This window comes from Geotrypetes seraphini, chromosome 7, assembly GCF_902459505.1.
Source record: "Geotrypetes seraphini chromosome 7, aGeoSer1.1, whole genome shotgun sequence".
NCBI lineage: Eukaryota > Metazoa > Chordata > Amphibia > Gymnophiona > Dermophiidae > Geotrypetes > Geotrypetes seraphini.
In genome coordinates, this window is record NC_047090.1 from 179,649,608 (window position 1) to 179,662,237 (window position 12,630).

The 12,630-nt window shown below is 40.6% G+C and overlaps 1 protein-coding gene across 4 annotated transcripts in view; it reads right to left on the minus strand.

The window, feature by feature from the left end:
- The window catches only part of ZC3H14 (zinc finger CCCH-type containing 14), a 92,540-nt gene that overhangs the window by 35,691 nt on the left and 44,219 nt on the right, over positions 1-12,630 (minus strand). For all 4 annotated transcript variants that reach the window (XM_033951495.1, XM_033951494.1, XM_033951493.1 and 1 more), the window contains 4 exons: positions 11,499-11,613; positions 7,197-7,237; positions 2,575-2,755; positions 649-1,081 (listed from right to left, as the gene is read on the minus strand). In XM_033951495.1, the coding sequence (XP_033807386.1) occupies positions 649-1,081; positions 2,575-2,755; positions 7,197-7,237; positions 11,499-11,590 (747 nt within the window). In that variant the 5' untranslated portion in view covers positions 11,591-11,613. The remainder of the gene's footprint in view (positions 1-648; positions 1,082-2,574; positions 2,756-7,196; positions 7,238-11,498; positions 11,614-12,630) is intronic.

The window sequence follows — 12,630 nt, forward strand, 5'->3', positions numbered from 1 at the left end:
TTGATATGCAGCCCTGACCAAAAATGTTTTAAAGTTGCTCTTCAATTTATCACGGGATTCTTCAGGTCGAAATTCAGACAGGACAGAGTTCCAGAGTGCAGGAGCTGTAGCGGAAAATATAGTATTGCGAGTTTAGAAGAGCTCCTTAATTGGGGGAATAGTTAGTAAATTCTGGTTAGTAGATCTTAAGGCCTTGGCTTGCTGGTTTCAGAAGTGAACAGAATATCCCTAATCTACCCTGGGCCACTAGCTTCAAACCCAGGATCTTCCATCAAGGCTGTGGGTTCAAATCCCTTGCTGCTCCATATGACCCTGTGCAAGTCACTTAATCCCCTCATTGCCCCAGGTACACTAGATAGAGCTTGAGCCCACCAAGACAGATAGGGAAATATGAAAAAGTACCTGAATGTAAACCACTTAGAATAAGAGCATAATAGCCTTACTGGGTCAGACCAATGGTCCATCAAGCCCAGTAGCCCATTCTCATGGTGGCCAATCCAGGATATAAGTGGTAAATAAATAATACTAAGAAAAACACACCTAAATCCTATGTTATTGGGAGAAAGTTGCCCATAATTCCATTTGCCAACTTCTCTCTCCACTGTAGAAACCTAGTATCTGAATACAGACACGTCCTTGTACACAAACCTCTTTGCTTGTTCTCTCGGAGCTGGCTTTCAAGTTTGTTCTGTAGTTTTCTTCCACGCCACCAATTCCTTCTGGACTCCCTAAGTGGATCGTTTCGAAAGCCTGAGAACTTTGTGTCTCCAATGGCTTCCCGAGCGGATGGGCGCCCTGTGGAAACCTGTGTAAGTGGGAGTGGTTGGCAGTACCCAGGATCAAGTGCTGAGTGCTTCCTGGGGGTCTGTATATTTCAACTGTAGGTCGAGAGGAGCCATAGGCCGTGCTTATAATGGGTTTCTTTCGGGACAAGGAATTCTCTTGCACAAAACTAAGGTCATCATCGATGAGATCATCAGGCTCAGGTTTGATGTCGATGATGGCTTCGGAAGATGACAACTCTCGCAGTGGCTTAACAGCAGACATCAAGCGGGCAGAAGAGCCATCTCCAGAAGACTGTCTGGAAAAAAAATAAGAAAAAGGATGCCACACCATCTCAAATCTCCAAGTTAACAACCATCCTACTGTGAGAAATGAAAAAACTAATATATTTTCTCATGGTATTAATTGTTGCAAGATAATACAAAGAGGTGAACACATTAAAGAACATAACACTTAAATATATAATACATTTAACCAGGTGTGATAAACCAAAAACAGAGAGAACACAAACTAAAAGATATTACTAATACATATAATTCTAATAGGGTAGAATGTCATATAATAAATACCCTGGGGAGGTAACAATATTCAAATAAGGATATATTAATGAGTGGTAATGTCATATTTATAAAATGGAGAGGGTGCTTGCTATACAGCAAGGAAATTATCATAATTTTAAAAAGATTTGGGGGGCCATTGATTACATATTCTAATGATCAGACACCTTATAAGATATAGGTGGAGTGGGATTGGGAAATATGATATTTGATAATTGATTTATTGTTAATGGGTGGGGTGGGTGGGAAGGGATTCTTTTATACTTTAATGATTATAAGTAAGATTGTCAAGTGATTTGTAAAAATTATTTTGATTGATTATTATACACTTGTTGTAAGAGATGAAAATGAATAAAGATTTACAAACGAAAATGAGTGGTAATGAAAAAATACATGAACTACTGATAAAATTCTAGCAGAAGGAATTTGTACACATACAAGTAACAAGCATTTGCTGAGTAAGAAGAAGGGCGAAGGGCATTCCTGAGAAATTGAATACAATGCCCTTAGTCAAGTGAACATTGAATTGAGGTGTCAGTAGAACTAACCATAAGGACTACAGTTTAAAAAGATGGTCTAGGCATGGCACGTGAAAGGAGGGAACAGTGCCCAAATATGGTCAGGAGAATGGGAGAAAGTAATTAGGGATGGAGTGACAGGAAGTAGGTGTGAACTGCACTGCTCTATCCAATGAGCAGACAAGCAGGAGGGGCTAACTAAAGATTGTACTTACTATATATTCAATGAATGTACTATGCCAGGTGTGTCCATCTTGCCATTTTGGCCAAAAAGTAAAAACAGTGGAACCTTGGTTTACGAGCATAATTTGTTCCAGAAGCATGCTCGTAAACCAAATTACTCGTATATCAAAGCGAGTTTCCCCATAGGAAGGGAAACTCGCTCAATTGGTTCCACCTCCCCCCCCCCCCGCCTGAAAATGCCACCCCCGCGAACCGGCATCGCCCCCACCCCTTGTGAACGCCCTCCTCTCTGCGCAAACCAGCATCCCCTGCCCACCCAAATTGAAGGCTTACCCCCATCTGGCAGCGGCACGCTACACCAACCCACAAGAGGTGCTGGTGCCCGAAGATCCTGCCTGTTGCCAGACAAGAGCATCAGTAATCTCAGCCCATTGGGGGGAGGCAGGAGAACATGCTCCAAAGAAGCCCTCCCCCACCTCCCTTGAAACTCAAGGCTCTCTAACCCTAAGAATTGGTGGAAGGCCTCGCCTCACCTGATACCAGAGGCTCTTGGACCCTGGGAGCTGGTGGACACCCAGGATTCATTCTTTTCTAATCGAGTGCTGGAGATCATAAAGGCTGGGGCCTCATCCAGTGAGCCATTATCACCCATGCCTGACGGATTCTTGCCAGTCTCAAAGAGAATCTCCTCTGAGGATTTCAGATTGCTGGGCTCTGCAAAAGCAAAGAGATTTAAAAAAATTAAACTTACTGGGAGTATTTATTTAGGCAAGTAAAACTCAGCTCAAAAGGGTTCAGAACAGGAAGACAAATGTTTTAGCGGGAGGTTGCAGAGACTAAAACAGTGATGGAATTCAAAAATTGATAGTGAACACCTGGAATGCGCTTCCAGAGGGTGTGATAGGATAGAGTACGGTATTGGGATTCAAGAAGGGATTAGATAATTTCCTGAAGGAAAAGGGGATAGAAGGGTATAGATAGAGGATTACTATACAGGTCCTTGACCTGATGGGCTACCACGTGAGCGGACTGCTGAGCATGATGGACCTCTGGTCTGACCCAGCAGAGGCACTGCTTATGTTCTTAATTATTTATGCATTATTTTTTGCACTATTGTTAGCTTGCAAAATCAATAAAGATTTACAAAAAAAAAAAAAGAATATCAACATAAAGCAGGGGTGTCCAACCTGCGGCCCCATGAAGTATTTTGTGTGGCCCCGGTCGAGGGCGATGCAGTGTTTTCCTCTGCTGCCCCCTGGTGTTTACCGTCTTGCCGGCTCCCTCCTCTGTCTTGCTGCAGCGTTTGTGCGGCCCCAGAAACATTTTTTTCGGCCAATGCAGCCCAGGGAAGCCAAAAGGTTGGACACCCCTGACATAAAGCAATGCTTCTCAGCCCTCCCTGGAGGCACACTTAGCTTTCAGTTTGTCAGGAGTATCACAGTGAATATGCATGAGATACATTTGCATACAATATTTATTTATTTTTGGTATTTATAAACCACTTACAGGGAAATTCTATGACCAGTACCTAAACTTAGGCATCGGTAGGAGCCCTGCCAATGCCTAAGCTAATTGAAAAACATCATCAGAAACAGCAAAAAAGGGCAGTGTTAAAGTGCCTACCGACGCCTAAATAAAAGGCGATTGGCATCGCGGCTAGGTCGCCACTTTAGGCTGCGGAAATCCAAAGTAGGCGTGGCCAACGCTGGAAGCAGCGCTGTGGGCTAAAGTGGCGACCTAGCTGCGATTCACGGCAAGATAGGCAGCTGAAACACAGGCCCAAAAAAAGTTGCCTATCTATGCCGCTCTGGGATTTTAAAGTCAGAACGCAGCAGCCATAAGCTGATTGCGGCAGGGGAAGTTATCCCTGATCAGCTGAGCTGGCAGTGCTCCCTGAAGCTGCAACTTTGGAAGCCTGCCGGTTCAGCTGGTCGAGGGGGGGGGAGAGGGAATACCCCTGCCGTGATTAGCTGAGCAGCTGTGGAAGGGAACCTCCCCCAACATCGACAGGACAGATGCCCACTCTCTTCTGCCAGAACCCAAAAAGCACCCCCCCCCCAATTCCCTCCTGCCTGCAGGCTCCCCTATAAACCCATGTCCTACCCTGACTGCCAATCATATCTCCCCTCAGCCATCGCCAAACAACTTACTGCATATTATTTCCAGAATTACTGGAGTAAAGGAAGCAAATGTGCCCCCTATTCTGAGGGGTATTTCATGGATCTGCTGGTACTAAGCTGAAAGACACAGCCTGTGAAAGGGCCCAAAATCAAGTCAGAGAGTTTCTGAGCTAGAGCCCACATTCAGAAGTGGTCTCTGTTTCATTAATAAGTGCCCCTTCAGCTGTTCACTATCACAGTATGATTTGGATATAAAACTTCCTGTTCCGTCTCTATGCTAGACTCCAGAGTAGAAATCTAGCAACTATGGCAGCACATGTAAGCACTCCTATCCAGTATCCAAAGACACAGAAACATGATGGCAGGGTACTACACCCCTGAGAGAATTTATCAGCTATTTGCAGTGGGCAATGACTGCATGCTGGAGAAACTGTGGGGAGAAGGGGGATTTTATACATATCTAGTGGAAATGTCCCAAGGTGCAAGGAAACTGGCAGCAGGTGGGGTGTTTTCTGGTGCAGATGTTACATAAACATTGTCCTGAACTAATGGAAGGCTTCCAGGCTTGGTGCCATCTGAACAGAAATTGGCAGAGTGTACAGATAAATTGGCGCAGGCACAGATAAATTACCCAGATTGGACTATCTTCAATTGATGTCAATATTAACGGCTTTAAGACATAATATTATTTAATACACTTCTTATAATTGCTCTAAGACTTATACTTTCCAATTGGAAATCCTTTGACTCAGGAAACGTACACTTTTGGCTATAATCTGTGTTGCTACAACAGAAACGTGAACTGTTGATCTCTTCCACCTTAAGCACTAATTATGTACAAAATGGGTCCCTTTCCAAACCTACTTGGATTCTCTCTAAAATTCATCTTTTTTTATTGACGTTGTATTGCTTCTTTTCTACACTTCATCTCTCTTCTTCTTTCTTCCCTTGACTTCTGGGGCATCTCTTTTTTTCTTTCACCCTCCCCTTTTTTTTTCCGCCTTCCCTCTTCCTTTTTCCTTTTTTCCCTCCCCTCTCTTATCACATTTTGTCATGTAACATGGTTTCTCTTCTACCTCTTTTTTTTGTACCCATTATCTGAATAATGTATTTCTCTTTTAATATTGTTGACGTTCATATGTCGATATTGGATCCCTTTTTTCCCTTTTGTATTTGACAGAATTTTCCAATAAAATTTCATGCAAAAAAAAACATAATATCTACCAGCTTATCATAAGGTCTGGGATAACTATGTAATAATAATAATAATAATTTATTTCTTATATACCGTGAAGTTTGAAGCGGTTTACAATAAAGATACATTTGACAGTACATGGGATAGAAACGGTTTACAAAAAAGATACGTTTAATCAGTACATGGGATGCAAGTGGTTTACATTAAAGATTCATTTTGTCAGTACATGGGATACAAGTGGGTTACAATACAAGTGGTTTACTATCAAGGTGCATTTTGTCAGTGTAAGGGATACAGGTGGGTTACCATAAAGATACATTTAGTCAGTACATGGGTTACAATAAAGATACGTTTTGTCAGTACATGGGGTGCAGGTGGGTTACAATAAAGATACATTATGTCAGTACATGAGATTCAAGGTGGAAACTATAATTAGTTTCGGGCCTTGGAATTAGAGGGCGAGGTGGAAGGGTCATGGTGAGGAAGAATACAGGGGAGGAAGCAGTCAGGTAGGAATTGAAATGTATAATGAGCATTTTGGATTATGTGATGGTTGGGGTTATAGAGCATTTCCTCGGCAGCGTGGGGGAAAGAGGGATTAATGATTACGAAAATACAGAGTTGCATTTCTATTTGGATGTTGTGCACAGGATGCATGCTTATCTGTAAAAATTGCATTATGTTGTATACACTTCTCCCTCCGTATTCGCGGTTTCAGCAATCGCGGTTTCGATTATTCACAGTTTTTAGCTTGCTGGCTCCTCCCCCCCAAATTACATCAGCTTGCATAGAGAAATCGCTGATTCCAAGCGTTTACAGAGAAAATCGCCGATTCCCAGCACTTTCTTCTTTTTTTTTTTTTTTTTTTTTTTTTTTCATTATATTTTTATTTTCAAATTTTACAAAAAGTGTACATAATAATAAAATACATTTGATATATGCATGGTATCACTTTTATATCTAACACAATGTATGTCTGAATTTGATTTTCCCCTTCACCCTCCCCCCACCCTTTTATTGCCTTAATATAATATTTTCAAATTTTATAAAAGTATACAACATATTGGAATATAATTGATAATTATTCAATAACATATTTATATCTACTACAATATATTCTGGATAAATTTCCCTCCCCCCACCCTTCTATTATTTTTTAATCATTTGTTACATTTTGTATCATATATTATAATATATTATATATAAATTGTTTTCCTTATCCCCCCTATATGTGTGTCGTAAAAAAAAAAAAAAAAAAAAAAAGAAAATCTCTAAAAGAAGAAAAGAAGAAAAAGTATTCTATTATTTAATCATTGCAGTATTTTGTCAATGGCCCCCATATTTTTATAAATTTATTATATGTCCCCTTTTGTACTGCTATTGTTCTTTCCATTTTAAAAACATGGCATATTGTATTCCACCAAAATGTGTAGTTTAGGTTGTTGTAATTTTTCCAATTATTTCTTCACCGTGTGTTGCCTCTCCTTCAGAAACAGGCCAGGTCTCCCACCATGTTATTCGCGGTTTCATCATATTCATGATGGTGTTCAATAGAAAACAGCAAATAACATATAAAAAAGTTATTTGCGGTTTTTCAGTATTTGGGGTTCTGTTAATCCCCTATCATAGTGAATATGGAGGGAGAAGTGTATTTGCTATGGTTCTCTGAATAAAGAAATAATGAGGGGAAAAAAAGAAACATGATGGCAGATAAAGGCCAAATGGCCCATCCACAGCATCCACTATTTCCTCCTCTCCCTAAGAGACGATGCAAAAACAATGTTTTTTTATCCCACCACATTAACAGCAGAGGTAGCTATTCAAGGAAATAGGCACTTACCAGAAGTGACACAGCGTAGCTTTTCAAGCACACCATGAAGCCTAGCAACAAAATAAAACAAAAAAAAGTTCAGATATCAAAACCTTAGCCTTTTTTGTCCATTAATCTTATCATTCTGGAAATCAATTTGGCCCCAAATTAATAGGATGTTAGAAAATCCGGTAGCCTTGACATATGATACTATATTATTTGGAACAACCATGAGAGCAAGAAGTAAAATTTCATCAAGTAATAACAAACTTCTATTTATTTTAACTGGAATAGCAATACAACAAATCACATTTAATTGGAAACAACATGACAGATTAAACTATATTTTCTGGTGGAACTCGGTATGCCACATATACAAAATGGAACTCGCTATTGCAACACAAAAAGGATATATGAATAAATTTCAAAAAATATAGGGACCATTAACAAATTTTTGTAAAGAATGATAAATTTTTCCCATAATTAAAATATATGATAAGAAGGGAAAAGGGAGGGGAGCATATTTCTGGTTAATACAAAATATTTCAATAATTTAAATTATTATACCAATAACAGAAGAGAATACAATAAAAATATATATTATTGACTGGAAGGGAGGGGGGAGGGGATGGGAAACTATTATATTCAGTATGTATTATATAATTTAAAATTCTTATATATTAATCTGTATTTTATACTTTGCTTCAAAAGAAAAATGTTTTACTGATACTTATTATGAGTTTAACAAGTGTGTATATCCAAGTTTTAATTGAGCTTATGTAATCCACTTGCTGTAACATAAGAAAATGAATAAAGATTTATAAAACAAAACCTTAGCCTTGCTTGTGGCTAATTCCATATACAGTTTAGCTGTGAAAACACTACTTTACTTCAGACAGACTTAAAAGAGGCTTATGTGATAGTATGCTGGTTACTTTAGAAGCAATATTCATGTTTTAGATATCTCTAAATCAGAATTTAGATGTACATAGTGCATGGATGTCTAAACGCCAATTTTACAAGGCTGGGTTATGGTCGTTCAAAATGGAAGAACATCTATATCAGGGGTGTCAAATGTCGGTCCTTGAGGGCCGCAATCCAGTCGGGTTTTCAGGATTTCCCCAATGAATATGCATGACATCTATTTGCATGCACTGATTTCATTGTATGATAATAGATCTCATGCTTATTCATTGCATCCTGAAAGCCCGACTGGATTGCGGCCCTCGAGGACCGACATTTGACACCCCTGATCTATAGGGTGAGGGTATGTGTCGAGGGCGTGTTTTGGCTAGGACTAGGAAGTGGCTGACACTTGGACATCTATGTCCCAGCTATTCTCTATTTCTAAAGGGAAGGACTGTCTATGTCCACAAAAATGGACATTAGTATTTAGACCTGCTTCCCTGAACATTCAGGTGCTCAGATTGAGTAGTGCTTCATTGAAGGGAAAAGGAGGGGGAGGGGAGAACGGTTCCATTATCTCCATTTGGTCGCTATTCTCCTTCAAAACAAAACGAGCGGGTTTTTCCCTTATTTAGGTTTAGAGTAGAGAATGACATGGGGAAAAAATCTGTCCCCATCACTGGACCACCGTCTCCTTCACCACCCCGTCTCCGCCGTCCTCTTCACCACCCCATCCCAGTCCCCGCAGCATCCACCCTTCCCTCTTGCCACCTGACTGCCCTTCAGCAGCCCAAGAATCTCCCTCCCGCCCCTTTACCTTCGTGGCGTAAAGAAACTTAAGGGAGGGAAGGCGCGCGGTCACTGATTGCGTGTACAGCCCCTTCTCTCCCTCCTTCCGGCCAAATCTGTCTCCCTCTCTCCCCCTTATCTTCACAGCGCTTTAGAAAATAAACTGAAGCCGGCAAAGCCTGCCTATGCCGCCGCCCGTGTGTGGGTGGAAGCTTCTCCTCTGATGCAACTGGAAGTTGCGTCAGAGGAGAGGCTTCCGCCCACACACAGGCGACTGCAGGGTGGCACAGGCAGGCTTTGCCGGCTTCAGTTTATTTTCTAAAGCGCTGTGAATATAAGGGGGAGAGAGGGAGATAGATTTGGCCGGAGGGAGGGGGCTGCGCACCTTCCCTCCCTTAACTGCGGGGACAAGGCCATTCACCGCTCCACGGGGCGGTGGATGGCCTTGTCCCTGTGACCGCAGTGAGCACTTTTCCCCCCTACCTTTTCAGCAGGTTACCCGCAGGTAACTACCACTGTGTTATTCTCTAGTTTAGAGTTTGTTAGGTTAGAGAGGTTGCTGATGTTTTCTGTTCTGTACATTAAATAGATTGTGAGCCCGCCGGGATAGACAGGGAAAAATGCTTGAGTATTTTATTTATTACTTTATATACTCCATACAAACTGCTCTGAGTTCCCCTGGGAGAACAGTATAGAAAATTGAATAAATAAATAGTGTGAAAAGTTTCAGCCTCTGATAACCAGAGCTGGTATTGTGACATCATAATGCCTCATTCCACCAATAAGAGCCAACCTCATCAGTGATGTCACAATGGCTGGATTGTCCTATTCTTGGCTCACTCTTACTACATTTTGGTTTCTAGATTGGCGCGGTGATTAAAGCTACAGCCTCAGCACCCCTAGGTTGTGGGTTCAAACCCACATGTTCCTTGTGATCCTGGGCAACTCACTTAACCCCCCTTTCCCTCAGGTACATTAGACAGATCGTGAGCCCACAGGGACAGACAGGGAAAAATGCTTGAGTACTTGAATAAATTAATGTAAATCGTTCTGAGCTCCCCTGGGAGAACGGCATAGAAAACTGAATGAATAAATAAATACTTTAGACCAGTGAGCGGTGGGGTGGTGGCACCCCTCCCCCGCTCTCTTCCCCACCCCTACGGGTCCTGGAAGTGATGTCAGAGAGAGCGCCGATGCCGATAGCAACCTCACGCCAGGGAAATAAAAAAGGACGAGGGAAGTCAAGGGGCATGAACACAGCCAGGAGAGGAGCGGGGGCGAGGTGAAGAGGAGGGGTGCCGCACCTCCCCCCACCCCCATCCCTCTTACTACACCACTGCTTTAGACACTGTTCTGTGCTGGAATAATTTGATCGTTGTTCCACTAGTTCATTGTATTCTGCTTGACAATCAAAATTTTAAGATTTATTTTCATAAAAGGACTCTTCATTCTGGATTAACTCAGCCCCCATCTCTAACACGCAGATATGGATGTTGTTCTTCAGAACTGGGTGACTTTTCTTTTTTTTTTCATTTATAATTTTTATTCATTTTCAAATTTTACATGAAGTGTACAAAATATTGAAATACAATTAATGAATACACAATATCACTTTTATATCTAATACATAATATTCTAAACATATTTTTATCCCCTCTCCCTCCCCCCACCCTTCTAGTACTTTCCAATCATTCATTACATATTGTATATCATATTATATCATATTGTGTAAAAATTATTTTCACTACCCTCCCCTTCATGTGTGTCACAAAGAAGATATTGAAAAGAAGAAAAGAAGAAGAGAAATCCTACTATTTATTCATTACAATATTTTGTCAATGGCCCCCATATTTTTATAAATTTAGTATATGTCCCTCTTTGTATTGCTATTGCTCTTTCCATTTTGAATATATGACATATTGTATTCCACCAAAATGTATAATTTAGGTTACTATAATTCTTCCAATTGTTGGTTATATGCTGAATGGCAACCCCTGTCATGACTAATAAAAGCTTGTTATTTTCTGGTGAAATTTTACTTTTTTTTCTCATCATCATTCCAAATAACACTGTATCATATGATATTGCTACATGATTTTCCATCAATTTATTAATTTGTGGCCAAATTGCATTCCAAAAACTTTTAATGTAGGGACAATGATACAGTAAATGATCCAACGTCCCAGGTTCCAGATTACAGTGCCAGCATCTATTGGACTTGGAACTATCTAATTTTTGCAAACGTGTAGGGGTCCAAAAAGCTCTATGTACTAAAAAGAACCAAGTTTGTCTCATAGATGCTGACACTGTACATCTCATTCTCCAAGACCAAATTAGTGGCCATTGAGATGCAGTAATTTGATGCTTAATCTCAATGCTCCAAATGTCTCTTAGACCATTTTTTGGTTTTTTATTCAAATATCCAGATATTAATTTATACCACAATGCGGCTTGATGCCCTAGGAAGTCTGCTTGAAAACATAAGAACTTTAAACTATATTGATTATTCAATGTTTTCCATTCAGGGAACTTTTCTAAAATTTCATTCAGCAAGTCTCATGCAAAGACAAGGGACTTTTATTTCAACTCTGAGAACTGTGGAAATGCTGTTAATGTTGAGGCAGTTTACAGGCCTACCAAACTGTAAATCTGTTGGTGTTGTTTCCCAGGAAGAGGGAGAGGTCCTCTGTCATCTGCTCCTGGCTTTTCTTATTGGCCACCATGACCATGATGTAATCAGGAAGCTCTTCATCTGATGAGGGAAGAAGAAATGAATGTGCCGGGAATTATTATCTGAAACACGGGAGAGCTAAAGTCATCTTCTCCACCCACCCCCCTCTCATAGCCTAGCAGAAGGTAAACTGGCCCCATCACACTTCTTGCATCACTAGGAATTGATTCTCAGTCAGTTAATTAAGATAGTGGCTTTTATAACTATCCTCATTGTTATACAGTAGTTCAGGAGAAAAAGATCCAGAACAGCAAGCTAATAGTCACACTTCCTGGTCTCCTTCCAGGCAATATTCAGTAGGATTTATATATTTAGCAGTGATAGTGCCTGAAAATTCCCTTTAAATGCTCCCGCAGTCCAAAGCAAGGGCCCTCCACCCAGCTATACACAGAGCTAAGCCTTTTAATTTAGACCGAAGTAGTTTAAGATCCCACGGACTAGCACAATCAAACACAATTACTTAAATTGGAGTGATATACGAGTGTGCTCATAGAACAAGTTCTTTGGAGGAACAACCGTGAAGTACAATAACTATTGGTCCACTTTCTATTCTAACCCTTCCTTGAAACTGAGGAAGTTTGTAGTGCAAGATGAGTCGGATAAATCCAAAATATTGATTACTAGGTAAAGCGTCCCCCAGGGATCCGCACTATCCATAATTCCTGTTTAATATCTTCTCAGGCCTTTAAGTACAGTGCTCAGCGGCCTAGGAGTTGAATACTGGATTTATGCAGACAATATCTGTTTTGAGTTGGATTGTTTAGTCTCGTATTGAAGACTGCCAGTATGACTGTTAGCTTGGGGGGGGGGGGAGAAATGATTGTCTGGGATATTGGTTGGATTGCTCATTGTTGTATATATTTTTGCAATTCTTCAATAAAAATTTATAAATTAAAAAAAAAGAAAAAGTACATGAATATAATTCACCCTGTGCTACCAATGAAAAGCAAGCAAAAAGAATAAACTCCTCTTCTATCACACTAGCTGTTTTTAGCGCAGAGAGCCGCGCTGAAAGGCCCACACTGCTCCTGACGCTCG